The sequence below is a fragment of the Piliocolobus tephrosceles genome, chromosome 3 (assembly GCF_002776525.5).
Source record: "Piliocolobus tephrosceles isolate RC106 chromosome 3, ASM277652v3, whole genome shotgun sequence".
NCBI classification, from domain to species: domain Eukaryota; kingdom Metazoa; phylum Chordata; class Mammalia; order Primates; family Cercopithecidae; genus Piliocolobus; species Piliocolobus tephrosceles.
This window is the reverse complement of record NC_045436.1, coordinates 82,439,462-82,459,948: the sequence shown is the minus strand read 5'-3', so window position 1 is coordinate 82,459,948 and position 20,487 is coordinate 82,439,462. Positions and strand designations below refer to the sequence as shown.

Genomic DNA, 20,487 nt, shown 5'->3' with positions numbered 1-20,487 from the left:
AAGTTGAGAAACCTGAACTAGACTGTATACCACCCATGATGGATGAGAGTGGAGGCAAAACATGATTGAAAAGATCAAGAACAGCTGCTGTGAGGGATGAGCTAAGTGTTACTTATGAAAAGGTATAAAGGATTGGCAAAGAGCAGAGAGGTGCTGGTGGTTGTTGAATGGGGAGGAAGGTAAGTGGTCCTATTAATTTTCGATCAGCTACTTGGCATTTCTGGGACTTGTTAGTATTTTTAAAGAAGTAAATGATTCATATTTTACAGGATGAATATATTATCCTTGAATTCATTTTATTTCTGAACTTAGGGAGACAAGAGTCGTCCTTTCATTACGTCCAGTCCTACAAATGGGGCTGAAACTGTTGCAGAAGGCTGGGTCTCTCAAAACCCTAATAGCAATTATTTTGGTGATGTACATTTTTATGACTATATCAGTGATTGCTGGAACTGGAAAGTTTTCCCAAAAGCTCGATTTGCATCTGAATATGGATATCAGTCCTGGCCATCCTTCAGTACATTAGAAAAGGTAAGTCATCTTTTTGATTTTCTAATGTTTCAAAATGATAGAGTGTGGGCATGTGTTTCTTCTGACCACTGGTTCAGAAAATCATATGAAACCTACATCTTATTTAAATGAAAGTTTGAGAAGAAGATGGAGGAAAATAGATTTTTTAAACCTTTGGGGATTACTTTTCTATATTGCTTTTACTGTGTTCCTTCAGGAGCACTGAGAGCACTAAATGGGGCCCAGTGGTTGCTTAAGCCTGACTTATTATCACACATGGAAATAACTCTTACTTGCTACAGTAACTCTTACTTGTAAATCATATCCTGCAACTGTTTTACCATTTACAGATATTCAGAACTGGATATTTCACTACAGGAATAGGGTAACTGTGATAAGTAAACCCTAGTGTAATGTTATCATCTTACCTTTTCTCTCCTCTTTTTCCTCCTATTCCATTTTTCCTCCCTCGACTCCTCTTCCTCCCTCGTTTTCATCGTGTTGGTGTGTTTTATTTTCTGTATGGATTTTTCACTCTCTCTGTTCCTAAAGATTCGGTTTCAGCATTGTGTATATTCTTCTTAAAATAGCTTTATTGAGATATAATTCACTTGCCATACAATGCACCCATTTAATGTGTACAATTTAATAGTCTTCAGTATATTCACAGAGATGTGCAGCCAGCACCACAATCTAATTTTAGAACATTTTTTATCACTCAAAAGAAACCCTGAACCTATTAGCAGCCACTCCCTATTTTTCCCTATCCCTCCTCCCCAGTCTCAGACACTACCAATCTAATTTCTGTGTCTATAGTTTTCCTTACTCTTTATATTTCATATAATTGGAATAATATAATACGTGGTCTTTTGAGACTGATTCTTTGACTAGGTGTGTTTTCAGGGTTCATCCATGTTGACCATGTATTAGTATGTTCCTTTTCTTTGTTGCTGATTAACATTCTGTTGCATGGATATACTACGTTTTGTTTATCTATTTATCAGTTGATGGACATTTGCGTTATTTCCTCTGTTTGGCTATTAGGAATAATGCTGCTGGGAACATTTGTGTACATGTTTTGTGAATATATGTTTTCAGTTCTACTGAATGTATATCTAGGAGCGGAATTGCTGGGTCATATGGTAGCTCTATCTTTAATATTCTAAGGAACTGTCAAATTGTTTTCTGTAGCGATTGCACCATTTTGCATTTCTACCAACAAGGTATTAGGGTTCCAATTTCTCTACATCCTTGCCAACCCTTGCTATTTTCTTTTTTTCTTCACATTTCCCTGGGAATTTACATTTACAGGAAATTTGCATATCATTGATGACTAATCATGTTGAGCATTGTTTTCATGTGCTTACTGGCCATTTGTATGTCTTCCTTTGAGAAATGTCTATTCAAATCCTTTAGCCATTTGTTTTTTTAATCGAGACAGGGTCTTGCTTTGTTGCCCAGGCTGGTGTGCAGTGGAGTGGTCATGACTCACTGCAGATTTGACCTCTCAGGCTGAAGCAATCCTCCTGCCTCAGTCCCCCCAAGAAGCTGGGACTACAAGCATGTGCCAACACACCAAGCTAATTTTTGTATTTTTTGTAGAGACAGGGTTTCACCAAATCATCCAGGCTGGTCTGGAACTGCTGAGCTCAAGTGATTGCCTACCTTGGCCTCCCAAAGTGCTGGGCTTATAGGCATGAGCCACTATGCACGTCCTGGTCATTTTAAAATTATTTGTCTTTATTTTATTGAGTTATGAAATTTTTAAAAATATTTTCTGGCTATAAGATTTTATCAGGTATTTGATTTGCAAATATTTTCTCCCAGTCTGTGGTTTGTCACTTTATTCACTTTCATGGTATCACTTACAGCACAAAAAATTTAAATTTTGATGATGTTTTACTTACTAATCTTTTCTTTTTGGTGTTGCATCTAAGAAATCATTGCCTCACCCCAAATGGCAAAGGTTTATTTCTGTGTTGGCTTCTAAGAATTTTATAGTTTTAGCTCTTGCATTCAAGTCTATGGTCATTTTGAGTTATATTTTATATGTGGTGGGAGGTAGGAGTTCAGGTTCATTCTTTTGCATGTGGATAGCCAGTTGTTCCAATAGCATATATTGAACACACTATTCCTTTCCCCCATTAAACTCTTTTGGCCCTGAAAATCAATTGACCATTAAAGTTAGGGTTTATTTCTGAATTCTCAATTCTGTTCAAGTGGCATATTTCATGTCACTGTGCACTGTCTTGATTACTATAGCTTTGTAGTAAGTTTTGACATTAGGAAGTGTGAGTCCATCAATTTTGTTCTTTTTTTCAATTTTTTTTTTTTTTTTAACTATCCTGGGTGCCTTGCATTTCCTAATGAGTCTTGGAATCTATTTGCCCATTTCTGCAGTAAAGTTAGCTGGGATTTTGATAGGGATTATGTTGAATCTGTTGATCAGTTTGTGAGTATTGCCATCTAGTAATATTAAATCTTCTGACATAAGAACATGGGATGTCTTCTTTAATTTCTTTCAACAATGTAGTTTTCAGTGTACCAGTCTCACAATTCTTTGGCTTACTTATTCCTAAGTGTTTTATTCTTCTTGATGCTATTGTAAATAAAATTATTTTCTTAATTTCATTTTTAGATTGTTCATTGCTAATGTATAAAAATACAAATGATTTTTGTATATTGAGCTCGAATGCTACAACATGGCCAATCTCATTTATTAGCTCTAATAATATTTTGGAGGATATGCTTTAGCATTTTCTATATATAAGATCATGTCATCTATAAATAGAGGTATTAATAATATTACTTCTTCCTATCCAATCTGGAAGCCTTTTATTTGATTTTCTTACTTAATTTCCCTGGCTAGAACTTTTCATACAATGTAGAAAATGGGTGGGAAGACAAGATATCCTTGAGTTGTTCTTTTTCTTAGGGGGGACATTTCAGTCTTTTACTATTTAGTGTGATATTGACAATAGGTTTTCAGTAGATGTCCTTTATAAGGTCAAGGAAATTCCCTTTTATTTCTAGTTAGCTGAGTGCTTATATCGTGAAAGAATGTTGCATTGTTTCAAGTGCTTTTTCTTTGTCTATTGAAATGATTGTGTAGTTTTGCTCTCCCTGCATCAGTTGTGTAAAGTAACCACAAAAAAAAAGTCTTTCAAGACAATTTCAAAATCTTTTTAAATTTCACCAACTGAACACAACTATATTTGCTTATTCGCATTGAAGTTATACTGTACTTTTAACTTTAATGATGTCATAACCTTACCTCTACCCTTGGTTTTTTAAAATTTAAAAATTAACAAAAAATTGTGTATATCTATTGTGTACTACATGATGTTTTGAAACATATATACATTGTGAAATTCCATACCCCCTTTTTAAGTTGTTCCCAAATTGTAGGGCTAATTATCTTTTGGGAATACTATTGTTTCAGAGTGAATGAAGTTCAGTATCCGGATGCAGGCAGGAACAAGTGTTGAGAGTGGGAAGGAAGGAATGAAGGAAGCAAGAATATTTACTGAATACTTGCTGTGTACCACGTACTCATTCTTTAATTCGACAATAAGCTGCCCACTCCACTTTGAGACCCAGGAGGAAATGAAATTACTGTAAGAGGACACAGATAGAACTCCCAGCCTGCAGTGCTTTGATTTCCTCTTGGGCCTCAGTCAAAGTGGAGTGGGGCGATTATTGTCTAATAAAAGAATGAGTACCTGGTACACAAGCAATAATTCAGTAAATATTCTTGCTTCCTTCATTCCTTCCTTCCCACTCTCAGAAATAAGCAGCTGGGTTCAGACTGACTCTCTGTCTCCAGAGCTGATTTTCTTTTCACCACACTTTAGAGAGATTAGTGTTAGGAATTGCTAAACCTTTTCCTTAAATCTATAATAATTTCTACTGGCCTCCTTCAAATAATGGAATTATTTTTATCCCATGTTTTTGTGAAATGCCTGATGATGTTCAGAGATAATAAACACTATATTTTAAAATAGAGAAAGTTAAGGATAAGTGCTGCTCATTATGAATCGTTTGTTATCTCGATTTACTCATCTCTTTTTAAGCTACACTGCTTAGTTGGGAATTTGAATAGGTGATTGGGAAAATAAAAGAAACCAATAGAACAACTAAACAAAACTTTGGCTCTTTTATTTAGAAGCTTTTTCATGTATTCAACAAATTGATTAAAACATATCTCTTTAACTTGGGATACATTGATTTTTCATAAAATATAATATTTTCAACATGTGGTTATCAATATTGCACAGTGATTAAAAGTTTGGGCTTTGGAATAAACAGAACTGGATTGAATATGACAGCTACCACTCATTATCTGTATTATCTTGGACAGATTATGTAATCTTTCTGAATTTCAGTTTCTTCATCTGTAAATTGGGGTTAATAGTAGTAAATACCTCGTGTGTGTGTGTGTGTGTGTGTGCATGTAGATATGCACATGTGCGTGTGTTCATGAGTAAAGATTACGTTAACTAATACATTGAAGCACTTAGCACTGTACCTGACACAGTGAGAGCCCATGAAATGTAAACTATTATTACCTTTAGTATAGTCCATTTTAATCGTATTATTTGTATGAAAGTTTCATTTTCTTCAGATCCTTCTGGGTTTAATGAACTAGGGACTGGAGCTAGATTGCATTAGACTTGGATACTGAACAAGTTATTCAACCTTTCTGTGCCTGGTTTTCACATCTGTAAAATGGGATGATAATTGTACCTACTCATAGAGTTTGTTTTGTTTTTTGTTTTGAGAGAGGGTCTAGCTGTGTCACCCAGGCTGGAGTGCAGTGGCATGATCATGGCTCACTGCAGCCTCAAACTCGTGGGCTCAAGCAGTCATCCCACTTTAGCCTCCCAAGTAGCTGGGACTACAGGCCTGTGCCACCACACCGGGCTAATTTTTTATTTTCATTTTTGTAGAGATGGGGTCTCACTATGTTGTCCGGTCTGGTCTTGAACTCCTGGGCTCAAGTGATCCTCCCACCTTAGCCTCTCAAAGTGCTGGGATTACAGGTGTGAACCACTGCACCTGGCCGGGTTTTTATGAGTATTAAATAAGTTAATATATATATTTTTAAAGTTAATATTCTTAAAGTAATTAGAACTTTGCCTGGCCCTTTCCAGTTCTTTCTGGTAATATTATTATAGCTGAAATTTGAAAGATTTTCAAACCATAGTTATAAGAAGGTAGAAAGCTTCCCATATAACTAAAGATCAGGTTTACTGATTATGGGATAGACCCAAATTATTACAAATAAGAAGGCTGCATGGCCCAAAGGTGTATTTCAGACTTTGAAAAGGAGGAAAGCTAAAAATGTTGAGCTCAAAGAAGTAGAGTGGAATAGTGATTACTAGAGGGTGGGAAGGGTTGTGGGGGAGGGGCAATAGAGGTTGGTTAATTATATTAACTAACCTCTAAACCAACCAAATTAACCAACCAATGAAAATTATGGCTAGATGGGAAAATTAAGTTCTAGTGTTCTATAGCACTTTGGGGTAGCTATAGTTAATAATAATTTATTGTGTATTTTCAGATAGCTAGAAGAGAGAATTTTGAAAGTTCCCAACACAAAGAAATGATAAATGTTTGAGGTGATGAATTTACTTATTACCCTGATTTGATCCTTATACATTGTTTACATGTATCAGATTATAACATGGTACCCCATAAATGTATACACTTATTGTGTCAATTAAAAATAATAAACATAAATAAAATAAATTAAGAGGAGGAAGCATAGGAAGAAGATATTGGTAAAGGATGTGCATCTAGAATGTGTACGAGATGATTGTAAATGTGAATCTCTCTTTTAAATACATAATAGGAGTAGTTAGCATTCTTTCATTCTGGTGGTGGCGTTTTGGAAAAACATCTGTAATTAGGAAAAACTTCCAAATTTAATGTGGCTAGTGTACATTTCTTATATTTGGGTATGAATCAGTTCCTGAGGAATAACCTTTTCCTTTTACAGTAATGGGCCCATGTGTTGCTTAATTACTGGGAATGAGAAGTCATACTTTATGAACAGGGATTAAGCTTTTTAAATTTTCCAGTTTTTGGGTGGAGGGGCAGACTATGTTTTATCAAAGTCTGTGTAACTTGAATTAAAACTGGGTATTTTCAGATGTAGCCAGCAATTGTCTTCTTTCTTTCTTAAGTGCTAACAGTGCATTAAATTATAGACCTAGAAGCTAGAATTATTGCTTTTTTTACTCTGTTTTTGTAGAAGGTATACTCCAACATATGTGAGTTTTTTTACTTTGTTTTTTAATTTGAGCTGATGATAAAAGAAAGATCCTGTACGTTAGGATAAAACAGATAAAATAAAGATCCTATAATTTGGGCCTGGCTTAAAAAATGAAAGATTGATTTTTTTAGGGGAGAGAAGTAACATCATTTGGTTTGTGTCTTCAACTATATAAAAATTAAACATATGTATCAGTTTCATTTAGTGATCACTGAGAAACAAGTGAGCAGTGTAAGTGCTAAAGCATTTACTCTCATAATATTCCTATTACAGTGTAATAGGTGTTTTATTCCTATTTAAGAATTGTGACAGTTTTAACAGAGTGTCAATTGCATTCTATTATTAAGTTTTGACAAATGAATACTGGATAAAATATTTACCTAAGTAGATAAAATGATATTTTAAAATACATATAGTAAATGTTTCAAAAACCAGCAATATGTTTTGATAAAACAAGAGTCTTACGAGAAACACCAAAATATAACTTTCTTAGTTGGAGGAAGGGAGGATATACGTACCAAACCCTGGTTTTGTGATTCCACTTTCCACAAGGCTAGTCCTTCACTGACAACAAGTAGGATGGCAAAACATTTATGAAACTGGAGCCACAGAACAAACTTCAAGCTCTTTTAACTTTTGAACTCTAACTTTCCAGATTTGTTAGGAACTTATAGAAAAGTAGTTTCACTGCCAACTTTCAGATTTCTTATTTTTTTTTTTTTTTTTTCTTTTTTTTGAGATGGAGTGTCGCTCTGTGGCCCAGTCTGGAGTGCAGTGGCCGGATCTCAGCCCACTGCAAGCTCCGCTTCCCGGGTTCACGCCATTCTCCTGCCTCAGCCTCCCGAGTAGCTGGGACTACAGGCACCCGCCACCTCGCCCGGCTAGTTTTTTGTATTTTTTAGTAGAAACGGGGTTTCACCATGTTAGCCAGGATGGTCTCGATCTCCTGACCTCGTGATCCACCCGTTTCGGCCTCCCAAAGTGCTGGGATTACAGGCTTGAGCCACCGCGCCCGGCCCCTCAGATTTCTAATTCTTATTCTTTATTTGAAAGGTCTCATCTACAGAGGACTGGTCTTTCAGTAGCAAGTTTTCACTTCATCGACAACATCACGAAGGTGGTAACAAACAAATGCTTTATCAGGCTGGACTTCATTTCAAACTCCCCAAAAGCACAGATCCGTTACGCACATTTAAAGATACCATCTACCTTACTCAGGTAAGTCGTTTTCATTCTAGAGTTGAACAGGTTCCTGCAATTAATGTAAGAGATTATGTAGATTTTGTAGGCCATATATGGTGAAAACTATTCAAGTTTTCATTCTACTGGTTAAGGAATTTATTTTCTTCAAAGAACATATATGATGACACATAGGACATGAAATAGTTCATTTTTGGCATTTGCCTCTCTTACAAAAACAGCTCACAAAATTCTGAAAGAATATTGTGTATGAAAATATTCTCTACTTCAAGATTGCTCTAAAGGTTTAGTAATTAAGGCAGTGCCATTTCCCAAGGATAAAAATAGAACAACGGAACACAATGGAGTCCAGAAACAGATCCCTGTATAATATGGACACCTGATTTATGGCTGTGATGCCACCACAATTGAATATGAAAAGAATCATTTATCAATAAACAGTGCTGTATCATGTGGATGCCTTTATGGGAAAAGAAGTGAACTTGACCCCCTATGCAAATTAATTTGATTGTTGGGCGTGGTGGCACACACCTGTAGTCCCAACTACTTGGGAGGCTGAGGTGGGAGGATTGATTGAGCCCAGGAGTTTGAGACTAGCCTGGACAAAATATCAAGAACCCCATCTCTAAAAAATAAATGAATAATAAATTTTAGAAATTTCATTTGATCAATGACTGAAGACTCAAATGTGAAGGGTACTACAATAAAGCTTCAAGAAAACATGGAATAGCTTCATGATTTTGGGATAGGTAAGAGTTTTTATATAGAACATGGAAAGCACTAACTAGAAAAGAAAATATTGATAAATGTATACTCCACTGAAATTATGGACACCATTAAGTATAAAAAACACCATTAAGAGAGTGAAAAGGCAAGCCACAAATTGGGGACCAGTAGTTTTAATTCATATATTTGATAAAAGATTTGTATCCAGGATAAAGCAATTCTTATTGCTTTCTATAAAGCAATAAGAAAAAGCCAGACAATCTATTTAAAAATGGACAAAAGTCTTGAACAGGTACTTCACCAAAGAAGATAGCCAAAGGGTCAATAAATACATGAAAATGTACCCAATCTTGTTTTAAATAAAGAACATGCAAATTAAAGCCATACCAGGATACCCCTACACACCCAGCAGAATGGCTAAAATTAAAAAGATTGACAATACCAACTGCTGGTGAGGAAGAGAGACAGCTGGACATTTTAGACATTGTTAGTAGGAGTTTAAATGTGTTTAACCACTTTGGAAAATTTTATAGCAGTTTCTACCTAAGCTAAATGTTTACTTCCTGTTTGAATCAGCATTTCTGCTCCTAGCTATCCCCCTAAGAAAAATGAGTTAATATGTCCACTAATGGATATCTCAAAAAATGTTCATAGCAGCACTATTCACAATAGCCCCAAAGTAGAAACAACCTAAATGTCCTTTAACAGGAGAATTTATAAACAAATTGTAGTATATTCATACAGTGGAATACTCCATGGCAATAAAAAAAGAATAAACTACTGATAATCAGCATGAACTTGGATGAGTCTCACAGGTATTACATTGAGTAAACGAAACCAGACATAAAAGAATACATAACTGTATTCTTTTTATATTGAAATTTAAGTATGTTATAGAAAAAAGTACAGATTAGAAAAAAGAACAATCAGGATGATAGAGAGCCAAGTAGTATTAACTACTCTTGTGGAGGAGGGTGTGAGCAGTGATTAGGAAGGGGTACAAGAGAACTTTCTGTTTTCTATCTTGACCTCAGTGGTAGTTACATGGATGTACGCGTATATCGAGATTTGTGAATGTTACAACGTGCAACTTGCTGGATTTTAAAAACAGTTCTATCAAGGTATGATGGACATATCATAAAATCCACACATCTGAAGAGTACAGTTAAGTGATATTTATAGAGTGGTGCAACCATCACTATGGTCCGATTTTAGAATATTTTTGTCATTCTAGAAAGAACCCTTGTACCCATTTACAGTCACTCCCCTTTCCCACCTCCAGCCACAGGACAACATAAATCTATTTTCTGTCTCTATAGATTTTACTTTTCTCAGCATTTCATGTAAATAGAATTATACAATACGTGATCTTTTGCATCTGGCTTCTTTCACCTAGCATAAAGTTTTTGAAGATCATCCACGTTATAGCATGTAGTTCATGTCCATTTTCTTGCCAAATACTATTCAGTTGTAAGGATATACACATTTTGCTTATCCATTCATCAGATTCATCTGTTGATGGGCATTTGTTATATTGTATTCCAATTTTTGGCTATTATGAATAATGCTGTTATGAATACTCATATACAAATCTTCGTATGGACATAGATTTCCTTTTCAAAGGGTAGAAATATACTAATGGAATTGCTGAGTTATATAACAAATTTATGTTTATCTTTTTAGGACACTGCCAAACTGAATTTTGGATGATGTTTTCATTTTACTTTTTTCATTCGTCTATTTTAGTTCATGAACCTGTGACCACACTTAAGACTCCATTAAAGTCACTGCTTATTTACCTGCTGTTTTTGCCATACGTGTTTGAAGTTCTTAGAGAGGAGGTAAAAGCCTAATCCCAATCATAAAAGTTGATCTGAAGTAGATAGGAAATTTTTAAAAACATAATCACAGTTAAATTTTCCTATCTTAGTATCTAAAAACGTACGAATTTTAATCCAAACTCATGCTCACACCTTCATCAGTTTTCTCCTATAGGAAAACATAAACCCCATGATAGAAGCTAAAGCAGAAAACTGTAATCTTTTTTAGAAGGTGATGAAATGATTAGGAGAATTTTAATGTTTCAATCATAATCTTATGGGTTAGGACAGTTTTGCCAGGGTAATGTGTAATTCACGAACTTACCAGAACACAAGGTTAAAGGCAATGCTGGTGTCTGTCCCTTGAAACGTGTTGCACTTTATCTTTGAAGTTTTCTGCAGATAATATTCTGTTAAAGTGTTCTGATATATAAAATAGGCTGATTAGTACGTGTGTGTGTGTGTGTGTAAGAGACTTTTCTGCTATTGTTTTTTATGCTGCATTTTCTCCTTCAGCTGTTTACTACTCTAACTTTATTCTTTTCCTCAAAACTATATTCCAAGAACTGACAGAAATAATTTTTCTTTTCAGAACTGATCAGCATTCAAGGTCCATAGTTAGGAACTGGGCATACAGGTGGAGTTGTTTGTTGCCAGTTTTTGTTGGTGATGGTTTTGTCTGAGAATTTAGCACTGGTGTCCTCTCGGGCTTTGGCTCAGAATTGGACTTGTCCTCGTGTGGCTTGTGAGTGTCTACCGTGGCACTTTCCAACCTACTAGATGAGATCTCTGAGGAAAGAAATCAGAGTTATGATTATTTTGTTTTGTTTTCAGTGTCAGATTTTCTTGACTGAAATATAGACAGAAAATGTTAGGGTTTTAGGGGTTTTCCTTCTTACTTTGATTTCAGAACAGTCCTCTTTAATCTGTGTATTAGAAATAAAACACTTCTCTGTTCCATTTTCTATATTCCTACTCCCACTCCTGTTCTTTTTCTCATAGTCTGTCATACTATTCTGAAGAACAGACTGCTTGCCTATGTGCCACTTTTTAGACGGTTTATTAATTAAGGAATATTTGCAACTGTCAGCAAAGTCTTCGCTGAGAAAGCTGTCCAGTAAATTTCTTCACATTTAGATCCTTCCCTATCTTCTCTTTATCTTATAACCACAAAGATATCCCTATGGGCTCTTGCCTCTTTAATTCTCCTAGTATTCCAGGATAATCTTGCCTCACCTTTTACTATCCCCCTTTCCCTGTTATATTGTATTCCAAATAGCCCATATACATGAGCACACCCTCTTAAGCTATGTTACACAGATCTCACTCTCTAGTTTGAGGACCAGCTATCTAAACGAACACATCTAAACTAACTTTTAAGTGACTTACTCTACCAGCATGGCCTCTTATTGGCCACTAAGAGAGTAGGCCAGGCCAAGGACATTAATTACCAAGCCCTTAGCTAGTGCTTTTGTTTATTCTTCATGTATCTATTGAACATCTAATGATGGCTTGGAGATGTCCTTGAGAAACTCATTTTCTTTAGGGGCCCATATTATCTTCCCATGCTGTAAGTAACCTGATCATAAGAACTAAGGACAAAAGGTAGGTGATGCTGCAGGCCCAGGTTTTGATGATACCTGCTGCCCTAGAATAGTTGTTTGTTTGGTAAGTAGCACTGAGGCACGATGGAGGATCCAGGCCATACTGAGCATTTAAGATGAGAGTAGGGTGGACAAAGGAGGGGAATGAAAGAGTGACCACTAACATTGTATATTATGTATTAGGAGTTTGTATAGGCATCATGTAATTTAAAAATCAAGCAAATATTTAGCATTCTTTGGGTATCTACTAAATGCCTGGTCCTGGGTCATGAAGTGCTTACACCCGTATCACTCTTTTCCATTTTATACATGAGTAAACAGGCTCAGAAAAGTTAAATATTTTGCCTAAGGACTCAGGGTAATGAATGGAGTAGGGTTTCTGCTTTTTAACTTGTAATATTCTGTCCCTGCACTGTTGCGATAATGGTGTTTGGTTAAATTGTTAACAGTAATTTTCAGCAATTAAGTGAAGTGGGCATCAGAAATTTGGCACATTAAATAAAGACCTCATTAGAACGCTGGAGAAAGCCAATGAAGCCAAAAGTTAGTTCTTCGAATAGATCAACAAAATTGACAAACCTTTAGCTAGACTGGCCCAGAAAAAAGAGAGGACACTCAAAACACTAAATTAGGAATGAAAGAGGAAATATTACTACTCATCTTACCGAAATAGATAAGGTGATAAGATAATATATACACAATTATATGGCAACAAATCAGATAATTTAGATGAAATGGATGAATTCCTAGAGAAACAACCCATGAAAACTGAATCAAGAAGAAATAGAAAATCTTAATAGCCCTATAACAACTAAGAAGATTGAGTTAATTAAAAAACAAAAAAAACCTTCCCTTAAAAAGAAAAATCCAGGACCAGATGGCTTCACTAGTGAATTCTAAGAATGTTTAAAGGAGAATTAAAAGAAATCCCTCATTAATGCTCTAAAAAAGTTAGTAATAAGAGGAGGAAACACTTAACTCATTCTGTGAAGCCAACATTACCTTGATACCAAAACCAGACAAATATATCTCATGAAAAGCAACCTATAGACTCATAATTCATGAATGTAGACAGAAAAAAAATCCTCAATAAAATACTATCAATCCAAATCCAGCAGCATATAAAAAGGATTGTATACCATAACTATGTGGGATTTATCCCAGGAATGTAAGATTGATTCGACATATGAAAGTTAATCAGTGTAATAAACCATATTAGTAAAGAAAGAAAAAATACACACGATCATCTCAATAGATGAAGAAAAAGCATTTGATAAATCTTATACTGTTGAAAAAAAGATTTTAAAACTTGCTTCAAATCTATAGTAATCAAGACAGTGTGGTAATGACAAAAGACCAGGTATATGTAATAGAATTTATAATATAAACTCAATAAAATTGAAAATCCAGAAGCAAATATACACTTATGGTCAATTGATTTTCCTTTTTAAAAAAAAAATTCTTTATTTTAATTGATACATTAAAAATCTATATATTTGTGGTGTACAACATGATGTTTTGATATGTGTGTACATTATAGAACTGCTAATTCAAGCTATTTAACATATGCATTACCTCACATACTTATCTTTTTTGTAGTGAGAACACTTAAAATCTACCATTAGCAATTTTCAAATATGCAATACATTATTAACTATAGTTACCATATTGTACAATAGATCTCTTGAATTTATTTCTCCTAGCTGAAATTTTGTATTCATTGACCAGCATCTCCTTGGTACTTCCTCTTTCCCCCATCCAGCCCTTGGTAACCACCATTCTACTCTCTGCTTCTATGAGTTTAACTTTTTTCAATTCCACGTATATGTGAGATCATGTAGTATTTGTTTTTCTGTGCCTGACTTATTTCACTTAACATAATGTCCCCCAGTTTCTTCCATGTTGTCACAATTGACAGGATTTCCTTTATTTTTAAGGCTGAATCATATTCTATTGTGTATATGTATCACATTTTCTTTATCTACTCATCTGTTGCTTTCATAGCTCGGCTATTGTAAATAACACTGTAATGAACATGGGAGTGCGGATATCTCTTCAACATACTGATTTAATTTCCTTCAGATAGATACACAGTAGTGGGATTGCTGGTCATATGGTCGTTCTATTTTTAATAGTTTGGGGAACCTCCATACTGTTTTGCATAATGGCTGTACTAATTTACATTCCAAATGGTAAAAAGAATAAAATGAGAGGAAGAATCATGTTTTCAACAAGTAGTACTGGAAGAATTGGATATACACATGCAAAAGAATAAATTCAGACCACTACCTCATACCATATATAAAAATTAACTCAAAATGGATCAAGGATCTATATGTAATAGCTAAAACTATACAACTCTTAGAAGGAAACATCAGTATAAATTTTATGGCTTTTGGTTAGGCAACAGTTTCTTAAATTTGACATGAAAGAAATTAAAGAAAAAACAGACAAATTGTACATCATCAAAAACAGAAAACAAAAAAACCTTTTGTATGGCAAAGTACACTATTGAGAAAATGAAAAGATAATCCCCATAATGAAAGAAAAAAATTACAAACCATGTCTGATAGGGATCTAGCATCCAGAATATATAAAGAACTCTTAGAACTCAATAATGAAAAAGACAACCCAATTGAAAAATTGGTAAAGGCTTTGAATAAACACTTCTTTAAAGAAAATGACCAGTAAACACATGGAAAGATGCTCAACATCATTAGTTATTAGAGAAATGCAAATCAAAACCACAGTGAGATACCAGTTATATCCACTACAATATCTACAATTTTTTAAAAAAGGAAAATAATGAGTGTTGGCAAGAATGTGGAGAAATTGGAACCCTCATATGTTGCTGGTGGGAATGTAAAATAGTTCAGCTGCCTTGGTAAACAGTTTGTTAATTCCTTAAAAAGTTAGTCATAGAGTTTGCCATATGACCCAGCAATTTCACTCTTACGTATATATACTCAAGAAAATTGAAAGCATATGCTCATGCAAAAACCTGTTCACAGGTTCATAGCAGCATTGTTCATAGTAGCCAAAAAGCAGAAATAACCTAATTTTTCAGCTGATGAATAGACAAGCAATATGTAGCATATCTGTACAATAAAATATTATTCAGAAATAAAAAGGAAGCCAGTCACAAAAGCCACATATTTTATCATTCCATTTATGTGAAATGTCCAGAACAGGCAAATCCCAGAACAGAGGAAGTAGATTAAGTGGTTTCCAGAAGCTGGAGAGAGGGGAGAATGGGGAGTGACTGCTTCCCAGTGTGGTGCTTCTTTTTGGGGTGATGAAAATATTCTGGAATTAGAGAGTGGAAAGAGTTGTGCAACCTTATGACTGTGCTAAAAACCAATGAATTATAACCTCTAAAATGATGAATTTTATGGTATGTGAATTATATCTTGGTTTTAAAAACAGCTTTATTGGAAGATTCTTAGTGTCAGGATAATTTTAGTAAATAAAGTATATAGATATTGAGGGAACTTAGTCATATGCATACTCCAAATCCCAGGGGTTGGGGGTGTGTTTCTGGAAAATGTAGTCTAGCTACAACTCTGTCACTCTGGAGGAAAGGGATATGGGTTTTGGAAGACAGCTAGCAACCACTGGCAGTGCTGGAATTGGGACTTAGGTCTTTGTGTCTTGATCCAATTTCTTTTCACCATACCATCTGTCTCTCATAGGAGACTCATTTCATAAGTGTAATCAATCAAGCTGCTGAGAATAGGCAATTTTTTTTCTTTTCTTTTTTTTTTTTTTTTGAGACAGAGTCTCACTCTGTCGCCCAGGCTGGAGTGCAGTGGCTTGATCTTGGCTCACTACAACCTCTGCCTCCCGGGTTCAAGCGATTCTCCTGCTTCAGCCTCCCGGGGACTACAGGCACGTGCCATCATGTCTGGCTAATTTTTTGTATTTTTAGTAGAGACAGAGTTTCACCGTGTTAGCCAGGCTGGTCTCCATCTCCTGACCTCGTGATCTGCCCACCTTGGCCTCCCAAAGTGCTGGGATTACAGGCGTGAGCCATTGTGCCCAACTGAATAGGCATATTTTTAAAACTGAAATACACTTGTCTGCTAACAGTGGACTGAGTAATCTAGAAAATGACTAAGCATTTATTCCTTTTATGTGTAAAGATTGCCCTTTTTAGGAAAGGATGCATGGATGTATAAATATAGGTATGGTTTTTAAAGGGGAAGGGAAAGTTCTAGAGATTTTCCAGGGAACTAGGATTGTACAACATCCCTTTAAGAAGTTTAGTGGGCAATAGCCTTCTGCATTTTCATGAACAAAGATGTCATTCATTAACCTTGACTGGTACCCACTGGTTTGGATAGATTCAGGTCCATGTTATTAGCATGGTACCATCTGTGTGTGGAGTGTACCACACTGTGCCAGAGCCTGGAGCACACAAGAGTCTTGGTTATGCTCCTTCATGCTAATTTCCTGTAAGAGAGGCTACTAGATAGAGCCACTTTGTGCTCTTTTCTTTTCATTGCTAGCGAGGGTTAGGAATCCTACTTGCATTTACAATTTTTTCAGATTTTGAAAAGTCTAAGGGACTAATACATTTTACCTATTACACCAGGAAAAACAAATTATAGTGAGGAGATTAATGTTAGAATGGATATATGAAATAAATATATCTTGCAGATAATGCTGAAAATTGATGTAGTTTAGAGACTGAAAACTCAAATGTTTATAGGGGCCATGGTCATTTTGAGGTGGCACCAATGCGCTTGCTTTGTGAGATTCTTACTTTAGAACATTTTTTTCCAGCCACCGTTGCTGTGGTCCTAATGGTCTGGTTCCTGAATGAGAAGACATTGCTTTGTCTGCTCATAGCTAGAACCATCTCTTGCCTAAATGGTCTACCTAAGTCCACTCTAGCCCCCTTGCAATCCCTTCCTCCTTTAGTAGTCTCAGTCATCTTTTGGAAATGTAAATCTCTTCACATCACCCTTTAGTTTAAAAGCCTTTTGTGACCTCCATTTGCCTTTAGGATGCACACCAACACCTTCAACATGCAACCTTCCAAAGTCTGGTCCCTGTGATTCTCACCAGCTTCTCTTCCATTGCTTCTGGCTTCCTGAGATCAGGCCCTCTTGGCCTTCCTTCAGTTCTTAGCGGACCTGACATCCTCCTCCCATGGCATATTGTCCTCTCTGGAAGGTTCTGCCCTCTCACTTTTTCCCATTTCTCTTCTTTTGGGCCAATCCTCACTCTACAGCTCAGCCCAATCGCCCCACCATATGAGCTTGTAACATCACACACCTCTCCTACTTAGCATTGGTACTGTTTAATGATGACATGCCTTTCTGTGATTCTTTGATGAAGGAGGCCTGTCTCCCACACAAGCTGATAAGCTCCATAGGGTGAGCCGTTTTTTTCTTTTTTCTTTTTTTTTCTGGGAGGGGTGCCCACCATTCTCAGTATGTAACATATCCTGCAGGTTCTTATTAAATATTTATTGACTGACCACAATTTCTTCTTGCTTCCCTTCTGGAATTTGATGGCTGTGACTCATATAAGTCATAACCTCATCTATGATTTCCTTACTAGTCAGCCTTCCTCTATCTAAAGGTTCTACCTTTATCTGAGCTTTTTTGCTTTTATGAGAGTGTCTCGGCTTAGTCTTTTGGTGGCCATATGCACTATTCTTTTTCTTCCTCTGTGAAAACCCCAGCCCTACTCTAGGGCCATCTTATTCTCTGACTGAAATCTTTGCTGCTCTGACTATCTCTGGGTTCCCTTCAGTGGCCCATTCATGAGCCCCTCCTCAGCACAACTCCAGGCTAAGAGCATGTGATTCATATGTGTTGGTAGCAGCAGCAATAAAAGAGACTGATTTTTCAGTGATGATGTCAATAATCAAGGGTCCTATGTGAAGTTCTTTAGTGTCTCTTAAACAAGAGCTAAATTCATTTGTCTCGTTGCTGCAATTTACCATCTGTTCTGCTACAATGAAGGAATTGCATTCATGAGAAATGTTATATTATCAAAAATCATGACATCAAAACAGTTGTTTGACTAGAAAAAAAGAATTAGGGATTGGATAATATCAGACTCAAAATAACGTTATTTTTCTTATAGAATTTTTTTTCTAGTAAAAGTTTTTCTTAAAAAATATCTCTAAAGGTATTAGCAAAATGTATCAATGAAAATAATCTAATTTTTAACTACATATAGCATTTGCTCTGGAATAGTAGTTTTTGTTTCTCTTTATTGCCTACACTATCATTAGCAGAGAACCTTTTACACCACCCTATTTCCATTGTCACAATAATGAAACACCAAGCCTACCAGACAAACCCACTGTTACAGACAACAGCTTCTCTCATGCTAAAGGGCTAGTTACAGATCTAATATAATGTATTCCTAATACTAATTAAATTCCCTAATTTATCCAAATTGCTCCCCCAAAAAAACCCGAAAACAAAACTAAACCCTGTATTTTTCTCAGATCTAGGCAGTCTACATCAAACAATAACACCAGTGTATGAATGTTTTCTTGAATCAGGTGATGCAAGCCCAGTGTGTCAAAACAGAAACTGAATTCTACCGCCGCAGTCGCAGTGAGATAGTGGATCAGCAAGGGCACACGATGGGGGCACTGTATTGGCAGTTGAATGACATCTGGCAAGCTCCTTCCTGGGCTTCTCTTGGTAAGTGTTTCAGTGTTCTTTGTGTAAGTGAGAGAAAGCAACACTGTGGGGAGAGGGACTGAGAAAGCACAGAGCTGGAGGGGTCAGATTAGCCCAGGCAGAACTATGACCCAAAGAGGTCATTCTTTAAAAAGCCCGCCTAGGAACTACCTCCACCCAACTCACCTTAGTAGCCTTTCCATGAGCCTTAGGGTCAACCTCATTGTGAGTTCTGTGCCGTGCAAAGTTGCAACAGCAGGCTAAGCATGGGATAGATTCCTATACAAAAGTCTCAGCCATGTGTCTTGTTATTACTGCATAGAATTTTGAATTTATTTAAGAGGACATTCCGGGGCTAAAGAAGCATGAACGTAAGCATCCCTTCTTCTGTGTTGGAGAATTCAATCAGGTAGAAGTTTGGTCTGGTTATGTTGAAGTTTCCCTTTCTCTGATTCACCTTTAAGGACAAATAAAGATGTCCTTTAAGGACATAATGAAGATGTCTCTTAAGGCCATCTTTATTATGCCCTATTTAGCTCTTGGCGAAAAGATAGTAGAGGCAGAATCCCGAATGGGAAAGGTGACCAGTGGAAACAGTTCAACTAGCAACAGGTGAGATGACTGGCATGGAATCTGCAGTTTGAATTATCTTATCTATTCTGGTACATTAAAAAAATTAAGGAATAATAATGAACCTTTGCCCTTCACTAGAGGTGACTTGAAACAAAGTTCAGTTAATAATGTAAAGAATAGTTTGGGGTCATGAGGCAAGGTCACAAAGTAGGAAGGCTAGGTAAGGTGTTTTTTTTTCTTTTTTTCTTTTTTCTTTCTTTCTTTCTTTCTTTTTTTTTTTTTTTTTTTTGAGAAGGAGTCTTGTTCTGTCATCCAGGCTGGAGTGCAGGGGGTGAGGCTCTTAAACTGGCTGTGAATGCAGATCAAAAGAAATTCATTCCAAACATGTTTTCATTAGTGCCAGATGGGTGACTTACAGAGAATTGGATTTCTAATCCAGTTTCTCTGACCAAACTCTTTATCAACACCAACCAGATAAGAGAGCATTGAATGAGAATCAGAGGTAGAATTGGGGGGGAAATCCTTCTAGGATGCTGGAAAGGTAGACAAAGAGATACTGTTCAGAGACTCTTGGATACTGATCCTGCTTTCTGTCTGTAGATGAGGTTGTGGACTTCTGAAACTGAGTGTGATTCAAGAAATGGGAGAGCCCAATTTTTGTAAATATTCCTTTAAATGATTCCATGTAGATTATTCCTGAGTTCCTCAGGAAGAATAGGTCTGAGGGAAAAAAAAACCACTCAAACTCCAAGTGCTTTTTTGCTTTGTTTTGTTTTTTTGTTGAGATGGTCTCACTCTGTTGCTGAAGTGGTGCAATCGTGGCTCACTGTAGCTTCCACCCCACAGGCTCAAGCCTTCCTCTCACCTCAACCTCCTGAGTACCTGGGTCTATAGCTGCACGTCACCATGCCTGGTTCATTTTTGTATTTTTTTTCTGGAGACAGGGTTTTGCCATGTTGCCCAGGCTGGTCTTGAACACCTGGTTTCAAGCAGTCTGCCTTCCTCAGCTTCCCAAAGTGTTGGGATTACATACGTAAGCCACTGCACCTGGCCTCAAAGTGCTTTTTTAATTCCCTCACTCCACGACAACAATCCACACAGAAGACTTCTGTAACCAAATGTATGGG

The 20,487-nt window shown here is 36.3% G+C and overlaps 1 protein-coding gene across 4 annotated transcripts in view; it reads left to right on the top strand.

Annotated features, from left to right (window-relative positions):
* Positions 1-20,487, top strand: part of MANBA (mannosidase beta) — a 138,822-nt gene that overhangs the window by 111,078 nt on the left and 7,257 nt on the right. For all 4 annotated transcript variants that reach the window (XM_023220104.2, XM_023220107.2, XM_023220106.3 and 1 more), the window contains 3 exons: positions 313-531; positions 7,841-8,005; positions 18,664-18,808. In XM_023220104.2, coding sequence (XP_023075872.1) covers positions 313-531; positions 7,841-8,005; positions 18,664-18,808 — 529 coding nt within the window. The remainder of the gene's footprint in view (positions 1-312; positions 532-7,840; positions 8,006-18,663; positions 18,809-20,487) is intronic.